The 25,826-nt window shown below is 54.5% G+C and overlaps 1 protein-coding gene across 5 annotated transcripts in view; it reads right to left on the minus strand.

The window, feature by feature from the left end:
• Window positions 1–498: 498 nt before the first annotated feature.
• The window catches only part of Septin9 (septin 9), a 161,024-nt gene continuing 135,696 nt past the window's right edge, over window positions 499–25,826 (minus strand). For all 5 annotated transcript variants that reach the window (XM_087909723.1, XM_087909727.1, XM_087909725.1 and 2 more), the window contains 9 exons: window positions 11,891–12,082; window positions 10,538–10,666; window positions 10,156–10,237; window positions 9,648–9,785; window positions 7,812–7,929; window positions 6,273–6,368; window positions 5,980–6,076; window positions 3,231–3,282; window positions 499–2,324 (listed from right to left, as the gene is read on the minus strand). In XM_087909723.1, coding sequence (XP_087765849.1) covers window positions 2,189–2,324; window positions 3,231–3,282; window positions 5,980–6,076; window positions 6,273–6,368; window positions 7,812–7,929; window positions 9,648–9,785; window positions 10,156–10,237; window positions 10,538–10,666; window positions 11,891–12,082 — 1,040 coding nt within the window. In that variant the 3' untranslated portion in view covers window positions 499–2,188. The remainder of the gene's footprint in view (window positions 2,325–3,230; window positions 3,283–5,979; window positions 6,077–6,272; window positions 6,369–7,811; window positions 7,930–9,647; window positions 9,786–10,155; window positions 10,238–10,537; window positions 10,667–11,890; window positions 12,083–25,826) is intronic.

Raw genomic sequence — 25,826 nt, forward strand, 5'->3', positions numbered from 1 at the left:
TGCTCCTACATGGAGCACGTGCGTGCCCGCACACACACACACACACACACACACACACACACACACACCACAGAGGGGCTGGGGCCATGGTTCCTCCCCTCTTCCCATCCCAGTTGTCTCACTCAGGCCCCTAGAGTCACAAACAGTTTAGTGCTCTTCAAATAACATCATTGTTCATAGGGCCTGACGTAACATTTAGATTTGTGTTCATGTGTATATGGGGTCTGTGTGTCTGTCACATGTGTACGGGTACCATCAGAGGCCAGGAGAGGGCACCAGATCCATCTGGGGCTGGATGATAGGCGGCTGTGAATCACCTGAATGGGTGTTAACTGAGTCATCTGGGAGAGCTCTTGTCACCACTAAGCCACTGATTCTGCAGGTTTGAACTCATGGTCCTACATAGCCCATCTCTTCCGGAAGGAGCCTCCATCCACCTGCTAATGGACGGGACCAGCCTGAGGCAAGAGAACACATTGCCATTCCCGAATGAGCCAGTTTGTATTTGAAACATTTATTTCAACACTTCGTTATTTATACAAAAAGAGACCACCCCCCCTCCCTGGAGGCCCCCAGCAAAAGGCCGCATGGAGCAGCCTGGTGAGACGAACAGTTTTCAGTGGCTGGTTACAGAGGCACGAGGTCACCCTGATGGCACTGGGCTGCTGCTAAGTTCCCAGGGACACTGGGGCTGGGGAAGGCCAAGGTGCCCTGGGTCCAGCATGCTGGAGATTTCCTTCAAAGTCCTGATTTTGGCAAAAGAACTTGGCAAGCTGGCATGCGAACTGTTCGGCTGCAGGGTTCGATGAGGGGGCCTTCCACGTTTGGGCGGGGGAGTAGACACTCAATACAGGGAACAAAGAGCACCCCTCATCTGTCTGCACCCCACCCCTCCCACTGCACTTCTAGGCCGCAAGAAGCTAGCCCGGGGTCTATGGAGGCGCCTTCTCCAAGCGGGTCCAACCTATCTACACCCACCAAACTCCTCCCAGGGACAGGACAAGGATGGCGGGCAAGCAGAAAGGGCATGGCTTTGGTCAGCTGTGCATGGCTGGTCCCTAACGGTTCCCTCTGAGAGAAGACGAGGGAGCCTGGCTTTGCATGAAACCTTGCCCTGTGCTCTGGCTATCCATCTCTGAAGTCCTGGGGGTATTCCAATGGGTGAGGGGACACGGGGTTAGGCACATATGGACAGCAAAACGGTCAGGTTTTCCTGGCTCCCACCCAGCACAGTCACCGAATCAAGGGTTCAGCCTGGGCGTATGTGTGGGGGGGGGGGGGGGGGGGAGCGAGGCAACTGGGTAACAATGTAGCCAGAGAATCTGCGGCCAAACCGAGGGCCAGACAGATACACCTTCCCTGGCCCTCTTCCAAGGCTCCCTCCCTCAGCTCCTCAGGTCTGTGTTGACCTTTCTAAGATTGGGAGTGGGGGCGGGGCTCATCTTTCAGGTTTTGGATTGATAATTAGAGCCCGGTGCAGCAGCAGAGTCTACAGCACGGGAGGAGGGGGGGGGGTTCATGGGGAGGGAGAAAAGAACTCCCTCCCTCCAGCATGTCCTTGCTTTTCATCCAAAGGAACAACTGGGAAGAGGCGACTGGCTCTTGTGGATCAAGGCACTTTCTGCTCTGGGACAAGCTCGAGGGAGAAGGGCCACAGTTGTCACTATGTCTAAGTGATGGGCAGCTTTGGTTGTGAATGTCTCTAGTTTCCTTGGGGAGCAGACAGCTGAGGGGGCTGTGAACAATGACAGGTGGGGCTCCAGGACGACCTGGCTACTCATCCTCCCCTGGTGCAGCCTGCTTCTGAGGCTGTGGCCATGGGAACTTGTGGCTTAATGGACACCTCTGCAATCCCTAGGGCCCAGGCCCCACAGACTTCAGCTCAAAACTCAAGAGTGGGCATGGACACGCAGATCTTCTAAGCCCTCAGGGGCCGAGACGGGTCTAGCCTCCCCCGAGAGGGAGTGGAGCACAGAGGCATTCCCAGGCCGTAGTCCCGCCCACCCTCCTGCTGCAGCCAATAAGAGCACACTTGGGAGATAAGCCCTCTCTTGTTACTGGGTAGCGCGTGAAAAGAGAAGGAGGCGGGTGACAAAAAGGAGACAATTATATAAAATAAGACAGGGTAGGTGGGTGGGCCCGGGAGGATGAGAAAATTTGGGGGTGGGGTCCAGGGACAGGATGGCGTCTACATCTCCTGGGCTTCCGGCTCCTTCTCCTCGACCCCGTTGGCCATGGCGCTGTTGCCCTCGTTGAGGCGTTTCACACGGTAGGCTTCGAAGTGGATGCTGCTGGTGATGTCCTTAATGTTCTGCATGTGTGTCCTGCAGGGGACGCGGCCAGCATGGGGGTGAGCACTTAGCCTGCCTGGGGTCACAGCCGCCTCCCCTCCCTCCCTACTGGCCCTTCGAGGCAGCCTGCAGGCTGGCGGTGTACACACTGCAGGACCAGGCAGAGCATGCTCTCCGGTGACTCCAGACCCTCTGGGGCCTCTCATTCTAACCTATGCCTCCTCCTCTCTGTGCCCATGCTGTGCTAGTCAGGGGGGAGCTAAGCACAAACTTGAAAGGTCCCAAGGTGGGCAGGACTCTGGTATTTGTGGTCCAAGACAGAAATTCAGGCTGTGGCCAGCAGGAGGCAGCAGGTGACCACAGACCCCAGAGCTGTCCACCCTGCCTCCCTGGGCTTTTTTTTTTTTCCTAGTTTCTTTTTGTAGGTGGAAACAAGGGCCTTAAGCCTGCCAGGCAAGCTCTACCACTCCCCTTTACTTTGGAAAGGGAAGTTGGCAAGGAGTTCCAAAGGTGGTAAGGCTTGTTCTTGGAACCCCCACCCCAGGTCCCTTGCTCTGCATCTTTTTTTCCCTACTGATATATTTTAATTATACAAAACAATAGCTTTCATTATGATATTTTTCTTTTGTTGGTTTTAAGACATATAGCCCAGGCTCTGCCCTTCGTACCTATAGCTGAACCCAACAGGCTTAGACCACAGGGCGCCAGAATTCAGCCCCTCTTATCCTGGTGACCCCATAAGGTCAGGAAGAACCCCATTTCTTCATTCATTCCCAAGAGGGTTTTGCTTAGTTTTCAGCTCTAGGCAATGGGTTCCTGAGGGCAGGGTTGACAATATGCAGCTGCCAGCAGGGTGGGGCCTCTGCCCACCCGTCTACCACCACCAAACCTCAGATCCGGTCCTTGCAAGGGGGCCCTCAGAGCTGATGGCTGACTTACCTAATGAGGAGATCCCGTAGGTAGGCGAATTCACAGTGAGTGGTGTTCTCAACTGAGGGAAAGAGAAAAATGCCCAATGTCTTTTGAGAAGGAAGTCCCTCCTCTCCTATCCAGTAATGCCAACAGCCTCTAGAAAGCCCCACCCAAGAGTGGGCAGGGGAGAAAAGGGGCCTGTGACTGACAGTTACTCAGCTAGCTTTGGAGTCGCCTGGGAGACACACCTCTAGCGTGTCTATGAGGGTGCATCCAGAGAGGGTCAGCTGAGGGAAGACCCACCCTGAATGTGGGCAGCATCAACCCACGGGCTGGGGCTTTCTGACTCAATGAAAGGAGAAAGTGAGCTAAGTTCCCATGCTCATTCATCACTGCTTCCTGACTGTGGGTGCCAGGGGACCAACTACCTCTTGTCAAGTCACCATGACTCCCCAGTCCTGATAGGCTGCACCCCGGAACTGTGAGCCAAAGTAAACCCATCATTCCTTACACTACAGGCCTGAGTGAATCTTGGCTTCTCTGACCCAGTTTCCCAATAAAATGAGCTAATGGCTCAGCGGATACAGGCATCTGCTGCCAAGCCCAACACCTGAGCTTGACTCCCAGAACCACTGGGTAGAAGGAGAGAACCGAATCTTGCCAGTTGTCCTCTGACCTCCACATGTGTGTTCTGGTGTGTACAAGACAATATACATGATCCCCCAATAAAGCAAGTACATTAATAAATAGATGTGAAAAGAAGTTTAAGTGGAGAATGGCATGGTTCATGTCTCGGGGTCACAAAAGGACCAAATGAGCCAACGGCGTAATTTGGCTTTGTGAGGCTTCCGAATATATTATGCTCAAGGAACAAAGTAACTTTCCATCCTCAGGCAGCACTCTGGCCAGCTTCCAAGGATGGGACAGGCACTTTGGACAGTGCACACCAAGGAGGGGGTAAGGAGTGGGCATAGTTAGATAGGGCCTATTCAGTTATTAACTCACAGGGTGTGTGTGTTCCTGACAGGAATTCCCACCATGTTCTGATAAGTTCCCAGGGGTCCTCACAGGAAGGCTGCTGCATGTGGGAGCCACCACAGTGGAGAGCAGCTTTACAGGGTCACACAGGCCAAGTGGACCCTCAGCTGTGGGCAGTCATCTAATCTGGCTAACTTCTCATTGAGTGTCTGCAGTACCCAGGCTGACCACCAGGGGCCAGAAGAGATGTGTCAATAGCCAATGCCATTTTCAGATCCCAGGGGCTCCTACACCCTATACTTTCCTCATGCCAACCATGCCTTGCATTATTTGTGGAAAGATGCAGGGAGGACAAGCAGAGACAGGAAGGAGGGACTGAGGGAAAGGGAGCTGAGGAATAGCGTAGCCCTAGGGTCACCTCTGTGGTATTGTCTGTGTGTGTGTGAGGGGTGGGAGGTGCTACAAAAAGCCATAAGCAAATACCCAGGGCATATTTGGAAAATATCCCCCGTGGCACCCTACCTGGCAGACTCACATGGAGGGCACAGTATGAAAAGGAACGGGTCGGGGGCAGTGGGCGGGAAGGGCAGACGGGTTCTCTTCAATGCCTCACCTCAGGAAGACCAGGTAACAGCTCTTAACTCTAGGGGCTCCAGCCGCAAGGCTGCACTTTTTCTCCCTTGCCCTCCCTTGACCTCGTTGTAGCATAGATGATATTGAATCCCTGATCCTCCTGCCTCCACCTCTCAAATGCTAAGATCCCAGATGGGGATCAGCAAACCTGGTTTATGTGGTGCAGAGATGGAACTCAGTGCTAGCAAAGCCCTCAACCCACGGAGCCTGTCCCTCTAATTCAGTGGTTCTCAACCTGTGGGGTCACAAACCTTTGGTGGTCAAATGACCCTTTCACAAGGGTCACCCAAGACCACTGGGAAACACAGATATTTACATTATGATTCATAACAGTAGCAAAATTAGTTATGAAGATAATTGTATGGTCGGGGTCACTACAACGTGAGGAACTGTGTTGAAGGTTCGCAGCATTAGGAAGGTTGAGGACCCCTGCTCTAATTCTTCTCTGCACAGAGAGTGAGGAAAGGGACCCAGAGAGCTGAAAAGGTTAAATGATAATCCACTAAAGGGGTGGGGGGGGCGGTCCTGGTCTGAGCTCCATGCTCAGAGCCAGGAAACACCATCACCGGATTCTTAGGGATTCTTAGAGAAACTAACTCCTCAAAGAGCCCTGGCGTGGTGTGGACGCCCCCGCAAGGCAGAAGGACTGAATGCCAGATAGTTCTAGGCTACAGAGTGAGCCCAAAACCAATCGGAAGAAGAACCCTAACCATCTGGAACATTCTCACATCGCCTAGGCCGTAGGATGTATCCCTCATTGATGAAGTGTGCAGACTGAGGCTCACCCAGCTCACAAAGCCTCAACTTTCACTCCTCTGCGGGGCCTTTTGACCACACCGGTCACAAGGAACAAACTGGGTTTCCATCTTCCAGGCAGCTCTGTCCTTTCTAATGAGGATGGAAGAGCCGAAAGAAAGGCAAAGAAAGGCCCTGGGACCATCCCACCGAGGTGCTGACCTGGACCCCAGAGAAGACCAGAGTCCCAGCCCTCAGTACTTGGGACAGAGTGACTAAGTCTATGACAAAGTAGTTACGTTTAAGGAACTCAGGTGCACCCCACAGCCATTGTCCTTACAAGACAAGAAGAAGCAGAGACCCACAGTGCAGTGGATGAGGGCCCAAGCTTAACTACAGGTCAGCACACGGGCAGTGCAGCAGCCAGTACCTTCAATGGTCCCCCACTTGGTCTTCCTTCCCAGGATCCTCTTGCCATTGACTTGATACTCGTGGTCGCTGCCCACCACGGCAAACGGGATCATCTCCTGGAGAAGAGGCGGAAGAGCGTGTTAGTCACGTGACCCCCTGGATCTGGACCTGGAGAACTTCGGGCCTTGGCTCGAGAGGACCAGGGGTGGACGTATGGACCCCCATTCTTTTCCAACTCAGAGGTTACACCCCCATGGTTTAAAGCCATCCTACCGCTGCCCCCATCACCCAGCATCCGGTTGACCCGCTCACCCGGAACTTCTCATTCACCAGTCGGTCCTCTGAATCCTCATCAAACTCCTTCTGGGGGTACACATCAATGCCATTGGAGAGTAGGTCTGCCGTAATCTGGGGAGCACAGGGGCGTGGTCCCTGAATCAGGTTATCAGTTGCCAGGTGCCTGCGTCATGGACCCTACAGAGGCTAGCTTGGAGTGGCCCTGCCCTGAGAACGTCTAATTTCCTAAAAAGATTCATTTTATTTTTATTTTATGCGTACTAGTATTTTGCCTGCGTGTATGCACGTGCACCACATGCATGCCTGCGTACCACATGCATGCCTACTGTCCATAGAGGCCAGAAGAGGGCACGTTGAATCCCCTGGAACTGGTTGTGAGCTGCCGTGTGAGTGCTGGGAACAGAACCCAGGTCCTCTGCAAGAGCAGCAAGTGCTCTTAACCCCTGAGCCATCTCTCCAACCCCACACCCACCCCTTTGGGAGACAAAGTCTCCAGCTCAGACTGGTCTCGAACTGGGTATGTGATCAGGGAGGACCTTGAACTCCTGAGCCTCCTACCTCTACCTGCCAAGTGTGTGTGTTACATCCCACCATGCCCAGTTTTATGTGGTGCTGAAGCTCGGGCCATGAGCCTTCTCTCTGCTAGGCAAGCTCTCTGCCAACTGAGCTGCATCCCGCCCAGACTTTCCAGTCCTGGTGCCTCTGTATCAAGAAGGGACTCGCCTGGCCAAGGGGCCCTGTGATCTCTGTCCTGAGAATCTCCCCATGTTTCTTGTGTAGCTTGTCACTATTCCCCCCCCCCCAAAAAAAACCCTCAGGGTTGCTGAGTCCAGCATGGTTTCCTCCTGCAGCTCAGGGTGTACCTGCCTGCTGAGATGCTTCCCACATTCATGACAACCCAGGTGGGTGGCAGTCGACAGAGGACATCCCAAGACAGCTGTCTCATTTGCCCAAGCAGATCCAGGCTCTCATACACTGGAGAGCCTTATGGTCTTCAGTAGATGCATCCCTGTCTGACTACCCTCCCCTGTGCATGCTTGGAAAATCCCTCACACATGACTGGGATGGAGGCCCTGGGAGCCTCTGGAATTGGATTTGAGGCTTCACAACCTCAGGCTGGAGCTGCCAGGAGGTTCTGAAGTATGGCTTTGTTCAGAAGAGGCCCAGGTCTCATCACACTGCAGATGCCCATAGGGATATCCCTGTCACCCAGCCAGTGGTGGCCTCAACCATGGCAGAGAAGGAGGGAGCCACTGAAGCAGACTTGCCCTTTTGGTTTCCCTTCCCACCTAATAAAACCCATGTGTGCTGGGTCCAACGGCCCCCAGGCATTGGCCTCTCCTTAGTCTACTCCAAAACCCGAGGCTGCTGGAAATGGGGGTCCCAAGCAGCCACCCAGGCTGGGGGTCCCCCCAAGGGCTGAATACACGCTGTGAAGGGCTGAAGGGTGACTCCATCATGTATCCCCCGAGCTGGATAGTCCCCTGTCAGGCCTATAACGTGTTCAGGCAGTCCGCAAGGGAGAGAGGGCTGAGTAGAGGCCGTGCATCCTACCCGTTGTTTGAAGTAGACCCTCTCCTCCAGGGTCAGCGTGTCAGCCTTGGCGATGACTGGGACGATGTTGACCACCTTGCTCAGGCGCTTCATGAATTCAATGTCCAGGGGCCTAAGTCTGAGACAGGACAGTAAAATGAGACACAGCTTTGGGACCCCCTATATCGGGCATCACAGTGAAGGCCATATGGGTAGAGGGGCACGGTTGGGGTCTGGAAGGGTGTGGGGTGAACGCTCCCCCTATTGAGTTGAGCTTGGAAAGCTGGAGCCAAGCTGGCTCTAAGTCCCCTCATCCGCCACTGTCAGAGCCCAACTGGCCCTGGACTCTGCCCAGAGAGTGACTTGGCTCACAGTCATGCCTTGGGGCTCCAGTGTCAGGGAGAAGTGGGAGACAGTGTTCAGAAGCTCTGGGCCCTGGGACAGGCTGACTGTTCCCCAGCTCAGCCTGGCTCCAGAGAGCCAGGGTCTGATACAGGAACAGGGAGGAGGCTGCAGGGAGGGGGCTGCAGGGAGGCGGCAGGCAGAACCCAGAGTGGGCATCATTTTCCTGTTGAAACTGCGTTTTCTCCATAGCGGTATTGTCAGGCCCAGACAGCCTGTGGGAAGTGAAGCTGCAGGCAGAAGTCTGAGCAAAGATGGCCAGAAGCCACTGCTGTCCCCGGGGACTGAGCGTCAGGGGAAGAAAACTAGGCGAGGTGCCCAGCTGGGACCCTAGCCCAGAGGGTCATCACTGGGGAAGCACCCTCGGCTCTCCCTACTAAAGCCACGTCAGTCCCGTCTCCAGCTGTCATCCTGGCCTTGCCCCAGGCTGTGCTGGGAGAAGCTGCAGAACCCCAAATGAGCCAGCCCTAGGTGAGGAGGCCTGTGGCACCCCTGCCATGAATGGTGCTCTTGTTGGCCCCCCAAGAGACGGTCACTATTGGCAAGCTCAGACACCCTTATTTGCATTGTCCCAAACAGACCCCAGTGAGCCCCATGCCATCTAGACAGGGTACAAGATACAAGATGCCCTCCAAGTCTAAGCCTGGGAGGAGCCCGGAACAGCCTAGAGTGTACAGCCTCCAGCAGCTGTGGCCAGGAGGCACCAAACTTGGGAGTCCTCAATGAGCCACCACCAGCTCCTGCTGTCTCCACAGGGACTGGCCTACACAGAGTCAGGACAAGGGACAAGGGTGTCCAGCAGGGAGAGGAACCTATGTACTGGGGACAGATGAGATTCACAGGGAGTCAAGAACCCTGGTCACTGAGACCAGCCAGAGTCCGCCTGCCCTGGGGTAGGGAGACTCCAAAAGGCACCTGGTGCTCCCACACCTCGAAGGCCCCGGGAGCACTGATGGCAAGGACAGGTTTTGGCATAGAAGACAGAGGACATTCACTGTTCTTTGTGTCTCACACAGCCGTGCTCCTCAGTGGCCCAAGAGGTAAGAGCCATTCCTAGGTGTGGAGATGGTCATGTGACTGCTGGGGTTGCACACACACACACACACACACACACACACACACACACACACACACAGCCTGAGAGTCTCATTCCATCTGCAGAGCCTGCCTACCAGATTTTAGACTGGGGCCTACCCAGCCCTCAGCTTTCTGGACAAAGAGAAGGGAGAATGGGCAGGAGGCCACCCAGTGCAGAGGTCACAGACCCTCTACGGACACAGACATTCACACAAGGGTTACCGAAACAGCCCTGACTCAGCGTCGTGTCCCATGCCCTCCCCCCCATCCCCCTCGCCGTGTCCAACGGCTGGGCGGACAGAATCCTGCATGTAGCCCCAGCAGTGTTAGACACGGGGGCTCCCACCACCAAGACCAAGGGCCCCGAATGGGACGTACGAGTGGCCAGTGGCCGGGATGAAGTAGAGGCAGCAGTGGACGCGCGTGTCGGGGATGCGCTTCTTCCTGTTGATGTTGACCTCCTCCTGCAGGTACTTCTCATACTGGTCATTGATGAACTTCATAATAGGCTGCCAGCTGCATAGAGACCCGGGTTAGCTGAGCCAGTGCCCATGCGGGGGCGTATCCTCTCTAAGCCCCCCAAGACCCCACCCACAAGTGGCTTGACACCCATCTGACTTCATCCAGGAACAGTTCTGACTGCCGCAAAGAGAAGCCAGCCTTATCTTAGACTGTTCTGCCCAAACTCTCCATGCTGATCTGTGTCCTGGGGTGGGAGGGCGTCATTCCCAGGAGACCCCATTCTGATCTGGAATGTTAGCCCCTAAAGGCGTGGCTTTAGGGTTTGGAGCGATCTTATCGGGGTGTCTGAGCTCAAGTGGTATCTGGGATCCTGAAGCCCCGGGGGGCTTTTCCACCTGAAGGAAGGATCTTTGACGTCACCTACCAGTTTTCATTGTTGATGTGGTCTCCGAAGCCTGGCGTGTCAATCACCGTCAGCTTCATCCGGACCCCCTTCTCCTCAATATCTGCACAAACCACAGCACCCCACGTCAGAGGGGTCACCCAAGCCCTCGGATTGCCTGACCAGCCTTGGGTGTCCCAGTATGGGCTGTGATGGCAGCTGAGGTGATATCAGGGAGAAAGCGACTTCTATTAAAGAAGTTTGGACGGTGCCTCAGCCTGGTGGGGCCCAGACCATTCTTCCTTAGAGTTTCAATGTTCCCAGAGGGATCATGGTGACCTCTCTAGTGGGATGCCCTTGACCCTAGACACTGGGAAGAGGGGTTCCTACGCTCAGTCTCAGCCCCCACTTCCATGGAACTGACCGTGGGTAATGGACTTGATTTCGATCGTCTTGGGGATGCGTTCCTCTGAAGTGGGCTGCACGGACTTCCGGCTGATCTTGGACTTGAAGAGGGTGTTGATTAAGGTGGACTTCCCAAGGCCACTCTGCCCTGGGGAGAGAAGGGGAGGCCGGTTGGCAGGCTCTCCAAGAGCATAGCTCATGGCTATATTCCACTGAGACCCCTGGCCTCACAGCATCCTTAGATAGCACCACCTGGGCCGTCACCTCCTCAGTAGAAGTCCAGGGTTGAATTTAAACCCACAATGTGGGGCTCTGGGACTTGGTTTAACTTGGCCCCTTCCTGGTCCTAGAGAAGCCACCCAAAGCAGGAAGAGACACCAAGACAGGAGAGAATGACAGCCCCAAAGATAGGTGGAGGTTGTCTGCGAATCTGGGCAGAGCAGACACACATAGACACAGTTCCCCAGACAGACAGACGCCCTGCCGTGGGAGAACCACCAGACTCTACTCAGTTTAGGACGTCAGCCTATGTGAGGCATTTACCCAGAGGCCACCCTGGCATCTGCCCTGTTCTGAAAAAAACCGGACCACAGGCCAGGTGTGGTGGTGCATGTCTTTAATCCCAGGCCTCGAGAGGCAAAGGCGGGCAAGATCTCTGTGAATTCTCATGTGTGGGGTCCGAGGGACTTCTGAGCTTGCTGGACACAATCCATTCAGGTCTCACTAATTATCGGCATACTATCGATGACTTCTAGCTCTCCAAGGCCCCAGGAGGAAGAAGATGACTACTACACCCCTCTTCCTGGGTGGGCAGCTTAGATGAACCTCCAGGAAGCCTCTAGCCAGCCCTGGACATGAGAGCTGAGTCCCACTCGGGCCTAGGTTTAAGGCAATAACCAGTGAACACTCAACACAACTCAGAGGTGGGGGCCATGTCACTGGTCACAGAAGGCTACAACTGCTTAGTGAGATTGCTAACACAGACAGTAGGCGCTCTGAGGAGTCGCTGGTGGATATGGTCCCTTCTCCCAGCACAAGCACCCATATCTGGTATTTCATCCCAGTTGTCTTTAGGCGAAAGTTATCTCCCCACTTTATAGTGGGGTACACAGTTTGTTTGGTTTGGTTTTTCGAGACAGGGTTTCTCTGTAGCTTTGGATCCTGTACTGGAACTCGCTCCTGTAGACAAGGCTGGCCTTGAACTCACAGAGACCCTCCTGCCTCTGACTCCCGAGTGCTGGGATTAAAGGTGTACGCCACCCCCACCCGGCTGGGAACACAGTTTGAGAGCTGCTGGCCGAGGCAGGTCCCCTTGCACGGACATGGAATGGCAAGATGGGCTCGTGGCGGGCAGAGGGCCTGTGACACTCACCGACCACCATGATGTTGAACTCGAAGCCCTGTTTCATGGCCTTCCTGCGCATCTGCTCCAGGATAGAGTCGATCCCCACGTAGCCGAAGTCCACGGGGGCCTTCTCGTTCCGGGACACGGGCGCTTGCTTGAGCATGGCATCTCTAGGGCTGTCAGCCATGTCGCCAACACAGCTGGGAGCCACCTCGGAGCCTGCAGAGGGAAAAACAGAGTCATTAGAACGGGACGTGCAGGCAGGAGGGGGAAAACCAAGGCCGCAGAACTCAGCAACTTGCCCAAGAAAGTCCTGTGGGACACCTCAGAACTGAAGTCCCCTGTATGGTACCATCCAATAGGCCTACGTCCCTCAGCCACCTGCCCCTCGGGGCTGTCTCTGCAAGTTTTGCCACCCGGGGCACTCTCTGCACACCCTTCACCTCTGCTCAGATGGCCCTGCAGGAGCTGTGCGACCCAGAGTCCTTCCCAGTCCAACAGGTGGCCACAAGCAGGTCACAGGGGAATGGTGATCCGATTCCTATCTGCCTTTCCCAGACCTGACCCACCCTCACTGGGAGTGCCTCTACTCCCAAGCATCTGACCAATACAGTCCTGAGGCAGGACAGGCAGGACACCAAGTGCCCCTCACCCTCAGGTAAAGGTCAGTCTGGTTAGGAGGTCTGTGGATTAATTGAAAACCTCAGCTTCCTAGAGCAGGTCAGAGTTGTAATGCATGTTCGGAGCCCAGGCCTGGGGGATGATTCAGACAGTGGCCCCTGGAGACCCTAGGTGTTCCCACCCAGCAGGGACGTGCAAGGCCGGTTCACCGGATCTGGTTGAGCAAGAGCCTTATAGTACACCGAACTGCTATGCTGAGAGAATCCTTCAGGTGCCGCTCTGAACCACAACCACCCGGGTGGCTGTGGGGCTGCCGAGGTGTGGATGTTGCGTTGTTGAAAAAGTCTTAAAGTAGTTTCTTGATTGGAAAATATCCACACTCTCAACTTAAGACCCCTCGGCCCAGCCCCCCAAACATGGACAACACAGAGGGGACACCAGCTGCTCCCAAGACCCCTTCCCATCTATTTTTTTCCACTCTGTGTTGTGCCCTGCCCCACCTCCAGGGAAGGGTTCCCCAGCTCTGATCCTGGGGTGCACTGCCTGGAAGGAGGAAACTCAATGCATAACCATGCCACCTCTTCCTTCAGAAGTGGGGGGCAACCAAGGGTGCTTGTTGGGGACATGAGCTCAGGAGGCATTCCCCCTCCTCTGCCACCTCCCAGCAGAGCTCTCCTCCTAAGTGAGTAGGCCCAGGAAGCAGCAGGAAGGCGGGCCAATAAGTGCCGCATGGCCGGCCTTGTGTAGGCCTTGGTTATACAGTCCCTCCACCTCCAGGGGAAACACTAAACTCAAGCTGACTACACCCTACACCCTACACCCTCAGCGAACTCAGCCCTGGCCATCTCTGGACTTAGGGCTTTTCTCTCCATTCTATTAGTGCGGCCAGCAGGAGCAAAGCTGGGCCTGCGCTTCCTCTCTGCCCCCTCCCGGAGCTTGAGTGGCAGGAAGGACAGGAGAGGGCTTGTAAAGCCAGCTCCAGGAAGGAGGCACGGGACCACCCCAAAGGCAGAGGCTCTACTGTATCAATCGCTTCCTGTTTCTGTGCCTCCGTAGGGTGCAGTCACCTCATTTCCTGGTGCTGGGAGGGTGGGGGGGCGCTAAACAAGAGAATCTTGTAAACACACCAGGAGCTTCCAGAGGGTCTACACGTGTGTGTCCCCAAACAGTGACACAGGCAGACAGGCCCTAGGGGCCAGTGCCTCCCATCAGAAGCATCCCCAGCCCAGGTCAGGGCCACCGTCCTCTCTCCACAAGGCTTCCAGAGTGCCATCTCCCCACTCAGAAACACTCTTCTCAGTTTCTAGCATCTTTAAATAAACAAAGAGGGCGCAACATCTGGCCCCAGAACCTGTGGCTTTGGGACCGCTTCCTGGAGAAGGACAAGGGGCCCTGCTTTGCCCGGCAGCGGTTCAGGCCTCCTCCACGTGACTGAAAATTGCTTCCATCTGTCTGAGAGTCTGAGACCCACTTTGCCCTGCCCCCACCTCTCTCCTGAGCGGTTAGAGGAGGAAGGGCGGTCCCCCAACCCTCTCTAATCACCCCCAGTCAAGAAAGGCTTGCCTCAGCCCCAGGTGGCCCTTCTACATACATCAAGGTTCATAGCAGAAACTCAAACCAAACTAAACACTCAGCCTGCCAGGGGCCCTGCTTGAGAAATAATAAGAACACAGTAGAGCCCCAGCCTTCCCCGGGGCTCTGGAAGCTCTTCTGGCAAACCCCTGTGACCCTTCCCACTGGGGGAGCCTCCCCATCCACCTGCCTGCCTGATTGGGAGGTAGACCCTCCACCCAGGCAGGGTTGCCTTTGTGATCCCAGCCCTAGGTCTTCAGGACTCTGAGTGACCGGAGCCCTTCCCAGACCCATATCATCACCCATATCAACAGAGGCGTCCTGAACCTGCACAGCCCAAGGCAGCAGCAGCTCCTGGCCACTTCCGCCTTTAAAATAACGTGCGGTAAAATTTACCATCTTAGTGTAGGTCATGAGGGTTGGGCTTCGTACCTTGTAAGGACACTGCACACTGCCCTGACCGGTCTGCTCCCAGTCTCAGGCAATGTTCATTCTGTCTAAGATCCGTGGATAAGCAGGGGTGGATGACCTCTGACTTTTGGCCTACTTCATCCAGAGCAGTGTCCTTAAGGTCCATCCATACTGTAGAACGTGCCTTTTAAAGGCCGATGATATTCCTTTAACGAACATTTAGTCTTTTTTTTTAAAACCTTGATTCATATGATTTTAATTTTCAAGACACTTATTTTTAATTATATGCATGCACGTGTGTCTGTGTATGGGTATGGATGCCTGAGTACAGGGGCCAAAAGAAGGCCAGAGCGGGGGCATCAGATGCCCTTGCTGTGAGATGCCAGATGTGGGTGTTGGACTCAGTCCTCTGGAAGAGCAGTATGTGTGCTCTTAACTGCTGAGCCGTCTCTCCAGGCTCAGCACAGGGAATCTTTTATCTATAGGCATTTGCATAATTGCTTCTGGTTGGCTGGTGTGAATACCACGGTGTGAACAAGGGTATGCAGGTGCTCTTGCGAGCTTAGGCTGGCTCTCCCCTTCTCTCTTCCCTTCGGGCCCTCACTTATACACAGTCTGGCTTCAGATTCACCGATTCCCCTGCCTCGGCCTCCTGAATAGTGTGATTACAGGCATAAATCACCGTGCCCTGCAAGACGGATTTGGACAGACACTCGGATGTGAGCTGTTCTATTTTGAATTTTGAGGAACCAGTGAATGCATCCACGTGACTGCCGAGCACTGGAGACTGAGCTGGTGCAGGAGGGCTGCATTGTAAAGACTGCATTGTAGCTGGTTTCGGTTTTAAATCCCCACACGTTCCCAACAAGAGTGCGAGGCAGCCTGGAACTCCCACTTCACAGAGGGGACGCAGCAGTACACAGTGATCCTTTTCTGAAACACCTCTGGGTGGCCAGATGAACAAGTAAGACTTTTGCAGAACTTCTCCCTCCCAGAACCTCCCCTGCGCCTCACCAGGGTATGGAGAGTGAGCTCTGTGCTAGGGGTCAGGAGTGTGTTCTCTGACACCTTCCCTCTTCAACCACCCAAGGCCGCAGCCCGCTCAGGCGGCATCCTCACACCAGCAGGAGGGAAGGCACCTGCCACCAACCCTCGTGAGCCACCTCTGCAACTCACAAGGCAGAGAACTGGCTCTCTTAAGTGGTCCTCTGACCTCGACATGAGCGCTGTGGAATGGCTGCATGCACATGCAGACACAGACATGCACACACACACACACACACACACACACACACACACACACAGAGAGAGAGAGAGAGAGAGAGAGAGAGAAAGACAGACAGACAGAGTGCTACACAATGGCGTGGAGCGTATCTGAGGGAACACCGCTCACCCACAAGGAGGGGTAAAGTTACAAACGCGAGTGAACCTTGAAAATACCATACTGAGGGGCTGGAGAGACGGCTCAGAGGTTAAGAGCACTGGCTGCTCTTCCAGAGATCCTGAGTTCAATTCCCAGCAACCACAAAGTGACTCACAACCATCTGTAATGAGATCTGGTGTCCTCTTCTGGCCTGCAGGCAGACATGTGGGCAGAACACTGTATACATAATAAATAATAAATAAAATCTTTTAAAAAAAGAAAAAAGAAAATACCATACTGAGTTACAGAACAGATACTCCAAGGCATGAATGACTACAGGAAGCCCTCAGAAGAGACAAATCCACAGGGGCAGTGGAAGAGGAGACTATTTAATGAGTGTGGCGTTTCCCTTTGGGGTGATAAAATTGTACTGGAATTAGACAGAGGCAGTGGGTCCATGACATCATGAGTAAACACCACTGGAAGTGCTTGCTCTCCACAGTTGGGGCGAGGGAATGAAGGAAGGGGGGCGGGCATCAGGCAGGTGTTTATAGCACAGCTGGACAAAGGGTCCAGCCAGGCCACCCGCCAGCGCACAAGCTCAGGGCGCCTGAGTCCCAGATGCTGACACTCAGGCCCTTTGGCAGAAGCTAACAGGCACTGTCCTGAGCAAGTGTCATCACCCAGCCAAAGGTGTTCCTGAGGGGGTGTCTCTGTGGGCCCCCTGTGCACACAGGTCCCATCCACCCTCTCCTGTCCCAGACACCTGCAGGGAGCCCCACGTTTTCTCCAGTTGAAGGCAGGTACAACTGGGCCTCAAGCTACCACCATCTGCAGACAGACTTACTCACTGAGTAACAAATTCTCCCTCACCCCAGGCCCTGTCAAAGAGGACAGGATTATGTCACCCTGCACACTTACTGGGACAAGGCCATGGGCCACTGCACTTTGGGAGGGGCTCCCAGAAAGGATGGGACCACAGCTGACCTTGACCTGCTTGGTCATAAGAATGAAGGCTCAGGCCAACAGGCTTGTAAGGGCAGACAGGAACTAACACCCAAGAGCCACCCATCTGGCTTCATCCTTCCTGCTGGCCCTTGCTGGTCAGTATTCCAGAACTGTCCACTCCCTAACTGAACCTTTGCCTCCCTGGCCAAATGTGGGAACTGCTCTGCTAGACAGGAGCATCTGTGTGGTGCCAGGGACAGCCCAGCCACACTCTCCCTCCCAGGACAAAGCTCTCAGAAAGTCAATGTCATTTCCTTATCTTGCTCCAGCACAAGCCACGCCCAGCTCTTAAAAGCCAATCCTGTTGTCCTCACACACCTTGTTCAAGCCCTACCCCTGTGGCTCAGCAAAAAGTGGAGCTAACCTGTCCCTGGCATCAGGCATGACCAGTGGGGCCTACTGATTATGGAGACACCAGTCCTTGCTCCATCTGCTGGCCTCCCAGGCCTCTGGGGGGAAAAGGATCTGCACCCATGGCCAAAATGTCAAGACCAACCTGGATTTGTGGTATATGAACACCCCCAAATATACCACATCCTCTCTGGGACCAATCAGACGTTCTGCCTCAGGTCTCGGTGTTGTTGGGGTCTCGAGATCAGCCCCTCTCTGGGCCCCAGAGGCTGAAGGCAGAGCCCAGGATTGCCAGAACCTCCCACCCAGCTGGCTGGACAGTTCTCTCAGGGTAACGTCACTTTAGTTCAATACAGTCTGAGAAAACACACCCCAGGGCCAAAGGGATGGTTCTTCAACACCAACTACTCTAGGCCTCAAATAGGGCTCCTGACTCCAGAGTTCTCCTGGCCTGAGAGGTCACACATCCAAAACAAGCAGACCAAACCAAAACTCTCTATAGGACCCACACCTGGAGCAGACATCAAAGTGTCCATTTAGGGCGACACTCCACTCCAGGAGATCCACAGGCATGCAGGAGTGCACAGAGAGAGGAATGAGCCAGCTCAGGAAAAAAAAAAAAAAAGGTGAGGGGAAAAAAATAGTCACACGGTGGGAACCTGGCACATGCAGAGTTGGGGACTCTGGAGCAGCAATTGCCCTGGAGAGACAGCTACCAACAGTCATGACAAGCGGTCACTCCGTGTCCTCAGAGACCAGGACCACGACACCCAGTCACTCAACAAATACATACCAAGGACTTGGGAAATACACACCTAAAGCACTAGGAAGGAGGTGAAAGGTCAGGCTTGGGCAGTGGGTGGAGGGAGCTTTACCGGCAAAGGCTCTAGATGGAGCCAGGACGACCCCACAGGGAATAGTTCAGCGGTACAGGAATTTATGTCACACAAGGTGACGACACAGGGGCTGGGAGATTACTCAGTGGTAAGAGCACCTGCTATGGAGTGACGAGGATCTGAGTTCGAGTTCCCAGCACTCATGCAAAAGTCACACATGACTCTATGTGCCAGATTGGAGGCCATGGAGACAAGGCAGCCCAGAAACTAGCTGGCCAACCAACCGAGTTGAACTGACGAAGCTTTGGGTTCATTGAAAGACCTTGTCACAAAAAATAGAGACAGGAAGATGCCGATGTGCTCCTCTGGTTTCCACATGCATGTACATCTGTACACACACACACACACGCACACGGACACACATGCACGGAGACACAGACACTTTAGGGAACATATGCATGTACATCTGTACACACATACACACACACGGACACACATGCACAGAGACATGGACACTTTAGGGAACACATGCATGTACATCTGTACACACATACACACACACGGACACTTTAGGGAACACATGCATGTACATCTATATACACATACATGCACATGGACACTAACACACAGAGACACGGACACTTTAGGGAACACAAAAATACTTAGGCTCATAGACGCAACTAAAGAAATAACTTGTAAGCCTCACGTGGTGGCACATGTCTGTAAAACCAGAGGCGGAGACAGAATTGAGAGTTCAAGGCTAGCTTGGCTACGTAGTGAGTTCAGAGCCAGCCTGAGCTACATCATGAGGCTGTGTCTCAAGAACACCTGGAGCAAGCAGAGCACTAGCTTTGCATACCCAGGACCCTGGGCTGCATCCTCAGAAGTGGGGGGTAGGGTGAGGGTAGGGAGTGGGGGGCATAGAGGGCGGGGCAGGGTACAAGGGCAGACTGGGCTGAGCAAGGGTCCATTGCCTGAGTTACCTCCAGCTTTCTATGTTTTACACACACACAGACCATCTGGGTCAGTGGGTTCCGCGTGGGTCAGCAGGTCCCGTGGCTGGAGGGGAGGGTGAATGAAGAAGAAACAGAGAGCTAAGGAATATGGGAGGAAAGTCTGAGGAACCCGTGTAAGGAGAAGATGGGCTGATCCTCCACCTAGAGAGGCTGTCCCCACACTGGGCTGTCTTCCTGAGAACTGGGTCTTTTCCCATCTTACCAAGGCTGCCTTGCGCTGCGCCCTGTCCCCGCTGACTCCCCGGAGCACCCTGCACTGCTCATAAATGTCACAGGCGGCTTCCTGTCTTGTTCCAAGGATGGAAACACAGCATACAAACGATCGAATTTTGCAAATTCATGTGCCCAGTTTCAAAGGCCGGATTTTTAAAAAGCACATGGCTCATCTAATTTGATAAGTAAGTCAAAATCGAATTACACTTCACACTTTGTTTGGGGCAGGAAGTGTCTCCTTGGAGTCTGGTTAAGAACATGAATGCCAGAAATATGAGACTCCTCCCCCTGCCCCCTCCCATCGGACCCCACTTGGAAACCCAACACAACTCCTTAGCCTCTGCAGAGAGAGGGCTGTGCAGAGGGAAAGCTTCCCACCTCTCCCAGCTGGAGGGCCTTCCCCAGTCCAAGTTCCAAGAGGGGACTTAACACTGCCCTGATGTGGTTTCCGCAAGCTGTTCTCTGCTGGGAGATGCCCGTGACCTTGCGTCCAGTGAGGGCCTGGGAGGGACAGAGAGGCTTGCCTCAGTCCCACCGGCTCCTCTTTCATTCAATGGGGGCAGGGTGGGGAGGTGTGGAGAGGCAGAGGCCCTAGGCATCCCAAAGATGGGAGTAGGGTCCCCCCACTTTGGCTGCCAGCCAAACTCCCCTCCCCCAACCTCCCCTCTATTGTGGGGAGGACTCTCAAGGAGTCCTGTATTTCTGCCAACGTGGTTTCAATTGGCCCCAATCCACACAGGCGAACTTGGACCCAGTCCAGGGGCGCCCCACCCCCCCTGAGGAGGCCTCTTCTGGTCTTCCTTTTCAATTTCTCACTAGGCCAGGCCTATTGAGACATCAATCTTTGCTCGGGGCAGGCTCCAACCTGCAAGCCCTCCTCATTCATTTCCTCAAAAGCCACTGCAGACTTCCAACACCACACTAAGGCCCCTGCGGAGCCCCCAGGTTCCTGGGTTGGGATTGAAGTTTAGTTCCATGTTCCACTGAGGGCCCTCCTTCTCGCCCCATCCCTGCAGTGGTCTGCCACAGGGCAGAATCAGGAAGGCGGCCCTGACTCTGCTCGCCCCCAGGAATCCCTAACTGCAACAACTGCACCCAAAGATCCAGCCCTACCCGGGACCCCACTGAAATACAGATGCCCTTTGCTCTTGGCAAATGTGGACGGAGAAAGAAGGGGGTGGAAGAGAGCGCCCTCGATCACTCCTGCCCCGCCACGGACCGGTGGACACTGGCCATTTATTACAAGAATTTCCTCTTATCAGTGATGTCCCCCAAGAGGAGAGGGGACAGAACTGCTTCCCTACCCTTTGACCCGTCTCCTATCAGCAGGCTGTCAGTTGTTGATATACACCAGAGCTTGGGGGGTGTGAAACATGGGCAAAGGCTCCCCCAGTTTATGAAGTCACTTGAAATAACAACAAGCAGACAAAGTTCCCCTGCCAGAAATCCTGTGGACAAAGGCCTGACCCCAGAGATACCAAGTAGGTCCCACCTGTGCAGGTCCGCTGAGACCAGTGAAGGCTTCCTGATGTCTGGCTCACCTTGGGGGGCTGGGGGGACTAAAGGCAGAGTCTTAAGGGCCAGGCAGAGAGAAGCTAGTCCCGTATGGTGCAAGGTAGTCTGACCACAGAACCCCTTAAAGAAGAAACCACTGACTGTCCAAGAAGGCAGGAGAACACAGAGATGAGTGGCTCCCACCTGCGACCCCAGATCCCTGTCTTAGGGAGACTCTAAAACCCAGGAATTCCAGCCACTAAGTCTGGGGACCTGCAGACCTCTGCACATGATCCCTGAGTCTCAGCTTAGAAGGTGGCCCACCCAACTGTGTCTGCCTCAGGGAGGACTTTCAGATACCTAAAAGACTTCTCTGGGGAGAGTCAATGAACTGAGTGGGGCAACTGCATCGCGATAGTCTATGACAGTACCCAAAAGGACAAATGTACCCAGCAGTGTCAAATGCTATCTGAACTGAGGATAAGGATGGGTGGGTGGGGAGATGGATGGATGGGTGGGTGGGTGGATGGGTGGGCGGGTGGGTGGGTGGATGGATGGATGGGTGGATGGGGAGATGGATGGATAAATGGGTTGATGGGTGGATGGGTGGGTGGATGGATGCATGGATGGATGGATGGGGAGATGGATGGATAAATGGGTGGATGGGTGGGTGGGTGGGTGGATGGATGGATGGATGGATGGATGGATGGATGGATGGATGGGGAGACGGATGGATGAATGGGTGGATGGATGGGGAGATGGATGGATGAATGGGTGGATGGGTGGGTGGATGGATGGATGGATGGATGGATGGATGGATGGATGGATGGAGAGACGGATGGATGAATGGGTGGATGGGTGGGTGGATGGATGGATGGATTGGTGGGAGGATGGGTGGGTGGGTGGGTGGATGGGTGGAGAGGTGGGCAGATAGATAAATGCTCATCACGGCTCAGCAGGAAAGTTCCAGGGCTCTTTGTGCCAGGTCCCGTACAAGGGAGGCATTTGCTATCTATGGCCAAAGCCCTGTCCAGATCTGTGCGTGCAAGAACCACCTGGAAATGTGCATGACCTCCGACCCCATCCCCTCACAACTGGAAACAGCATTTTCAGCCATCCAGCCGCTGCATCATGGAGCCCTTCCTTGCCATCACCGCAAAGCCAGGCAGGGTCTCTCGTTCAAGGCTGCGTATGCTGTTAGCGCTGACATCCTGTCCCCCAGGTGCACTGAGATCACACATTCTTGCATGTCCGTACCTGGCTATGACACAGGTCCCTCCCAGGGAGCCAAACTCGGCTGTGCTTTACCCACAGAACTGTCTGCCGCCCCAGCCCCAGAAGGGCAGTTTTGACACACAGCCTAATCTGACTCTGTCTCTGCTTTAAACCATAGTTGGTGTCCAAAGCACTCAGGGCAACGCAGGAATCCAGGCCCTTTCCCTTCTCCCACCTCTGACATACCACGGGACGGTGGGGCTGAGTGAATGGCCGAGTTTCATGCCATTGCATCCTCACGCATCAAACGAGGCAATATCCTCTCATGAGACAAGGCAGACGGAGGGTGACAGCCGCAGAACCCACGACTCGCGCAGCTGTGTCAGTAAAAGGCACACTCCACCCCCCTCCACTTTCCAAACATACAAACGCCTTCCAGGCTCCTCTCAGATCTTCAAACGAGGCTCCTCAGAGTCAGCCTGTCTAGAACATTCTTTCCCTGCTGCTGCTGCTGGGACACCAGCCCCCTGCCGCCATCTTCCCAGGGCTGCTGATCTATGCTGGTGGGTTTCCCTGCTGCACAGTGTGCAGTAAACATGCCTTGACTGTTCGTGACGGCACAGCTTCTCACATCCGAGGCACAGGAGGACACTGCGAACGACTGGCTGGCTGGCTGGGCGCTTGGCGTGACTACCTGCTTCCCTTTCCTCAGAACCTTCTCTTTCTCTGTTCCCCCGTCAGCCTGTTGCCCGCCCCCACCCAGGCCTCCTAAACAAAGTGCTCACTCGTGCCTTCCCAGGATGCGTGTGTGCACATGTATGAATCTCTGTGTGTGCTCCGGCACCCAAATGTGATAGTAACAACTTCGGATGCTGTCACCTGTGGGAGCTGAATAGAGCCCAGGAAGGGAGCACACTAAGGAAGCTTAAATGAGGGTCTACTGAGGAAAACTGCTTAGAAGTATTGATGGGGTCAAAGGTGAGATGAGAGACCGGGGGTCAGGGTGACCCCCTTGGCTGGGCTTTAGTCCTATCTCCTCTCCACCTCACCTTAACACCAATGCCGGGGGCTCAATGCCAGGGGCTCGGGAAAGCAGTCACAGCAGGGTTTAGACCTGAATGAGAGAAGACGCCACAGCAGGGCAAGCAGGCAGCAATGGAGGACAGAGGAGCCCTCACCTGGGCCTCCATCACCGAGAACACTTTTGTCCCTGTAGAAGCCTGGCCTACTACGTCCCACATCAGGATTGTGTCACATGACCATCAACTAAGCACTGTCTAGAAGAAATACCTGGTTCTTCCAGAGACAGACACTGATGCTTTGGATATTTTGTAGCCAGAGCAGGGAAAACCACGAGACAGTATATCTGGCAGCCCAAATATCAGCACAGCTCACACAGGTTGCAAAGTGAATCAGTGGTTGAGACATAATAAAGAGCTCAATGGAAACCCCCCACTACCACACACACACACACACACACACATCAAGCTGGGCCATCAGCACTGCCTGAACAGTCACGGGGCAGAACTGACTTGTGTGTGTGGCTCTCTACAGCCTACCAGCCAGTCACAGTCACTGCACGGCTTCACACAGCCACCCTCCCAGTCCGTATTCAAACAGTAATTAGCGACATCACAAGAAGGCCACAAACGACAAAGGTTCTCAGAACCCAACAATGACAGACAGCTCAATGAGGAGGTACGGGGTCTCCAAGCTGCTGGGGTCCACCACGCCCCCTCCCAGCTCACATCCCCAGCACCCTCAGCTTCTTCCTCCACCTCTTCCCAGAACCAGGACTGAGCCAGACCTATTACGGGATGTAAGCAACCGACCTCCAGGAAAACTCTGCTGCACGGCTTCCACTGGATGGTCCTCAGCCAAAGCCGGAACCTGCAGCCTGGGAGCCTGTCTTCTCCCAGGGCCCCTTCAACCCGGGCTCTGGGAAGGAACAACATTCATATGGTAATTTCTCCAGGAACAACAAGGGCTGGAGACAGAAGGAGGGGCCCTGGCAAACTTCTGGAAGCTGTGCCCAATGGGCCTTCCAAGTTGGCTGCCCCTAAAAAGTGGACACAGGGGTGGGGCACAGTCACAGAAGGATGGGGGTACTGCAGGTGGTGGGGGAAGGAGAGCATGAACTTTATATTGCCTGTGGTTGGATGGTTCTCATTTATTTTTTGGTTTACTCTGTGGTGGTGGTGGTGGTGAGGGTAACCAAATAGTCCTGAAATGCTCCCCATAGACTGTGGCCCCATGGACACCAAGCCCCCCTGCATACACTCCACCTTCCCTAGGAAGGCTGCTTTCCTGGGCTGAGGCCTGTAAGGTGCGTGAGGTCGGGGGATGTGAGTGCCGTACTCAGGAGAGTCCGTCTTCACCTCACCCCACCCCATCTAGACATCTTGATCAGAAGAGCTTTCTCTGTCAGTTAAAGAATTAAAAGGCAGGAAAAATCTCTGGTGTAAGGAAGAAACCGGAAGCTGACCATCCTTGGGTGTCTGCGGCTCCTCTCCCTCCGTGTTTGTGTACCAGGGACCTAAGTCATAGTAGTCCTGCCTGTCCACTTCTCTCCCGCTGTACCTGATGTCAGCCCTGGCCCATCGTCTCCTGCAGTTCAGGTCTATGGAGGTTTAGGGACCCAGTGGGCATCCTCTCTGCTCTGTTTCTCTAGAGAAGTGTGATGAGCGCAGAATCTGCTGGCCTCACTAGACAATCCTGCGCTTAAGTCTCAGAAGTGCGAGGTCATTCTCAGCTACATAGTGAGTTTGGGGAAACTGGGCGACATGAAACCCTGTCCCCAAAACAACAACAACAACTGAACGATGACCTGGCAGTGTGGGCGCATTCCCAACATACAAGTGGGCACACCTATAGCTGTCCATACCCAGCCTGCAGCCCCACGAACAGGGCTGTGTGGCTCCCACAGGGACAACCTCCCATGTGCAGTCCCCGTGAGAATGGGCTCCGAGTGGCTTGCCTTTTCACCAGCCCTCTCCTCATGGTCGTGCTCAGAAAGGTCTGTGGATTTTAAAGTGTCCCTGTGTGCCATAGGCTGGAGTCAGTCAAGTCCCCCCAAAATACTTTTAAATAAAGGAGGGCAGCAATAGAAACAGCCAGACACACAGGAAAGGGCTAATTGTAGGTTCCAACGTCTTTGGGCAGTAACGACACTAGGGAAAACCTCCTTCTCATTCCCGTTCCAAAGACTCAAGGGCCCAGGTTTTGCAGCTCCCTGCATCCAGAGCCAAGGGATCCAGAAGCAAGGGCTGCTGGGCCCCCAACAGGGACCCTGAACCTCAGGAGGGCATGGCCTCCTCCCAGGAGTGGGGTGAGCCCACCTGTTAGGGCCACATGACACCAGAGGGAGAGAGGCCTCTGGACGGTCCAAGGTTAAAAGGACAGAGGAACTGACTTAACAAGGCATAAGGTAGGGGTGTCCATAACTTCCTACATTACCCCCAAACTCCCAGGCCTCTCGGGGGTCAGCACCCCCAGCTCCCATGCACTAGGAGCGGAGAAGGCTCTGCTGCTGCCTCAGCAGACAGAGAGCGACAGAGCCTCCCAGGCAGTGAAGTCATCCAAGTCACCCGCATCCTGTGCCTCATCTTGAATCTGACAATGGGCCTGGCTGGGGGCAGCAAAGTCCACCCAGACGGAGACCTGCTCACAGTCACCATGGCTTTTCCTACATGTGAACAGACGCTCCACGGCCCCTCATCTGTGAACCAGGGAAAGAAGAACAAGGTGACTGTGGCCCCCCGGGGCAGCCTCAGGACGCTACAGGAGGTGCCACTGGGAGTCCAGACTACAGTTAACACTGAGCAGGCTAGGAGGTGGGTTCAGGAGAACAGCTGAGCGCCAGT

The sequence above is a fragment of the Myodes glareolus genome, chromosome 9 (genome assembly GCF_982192425.1).
Source record: "Myodes glareolus chromosome 9, mMyoGla1.1, whole genome shotgun sequence".
Classification (NCBI taxonomy): Eukaryota; Metazoa; Chordata; class Mammalia; order Rodentia; family Cricetidae; genus Myodes; species Myodes glareolus.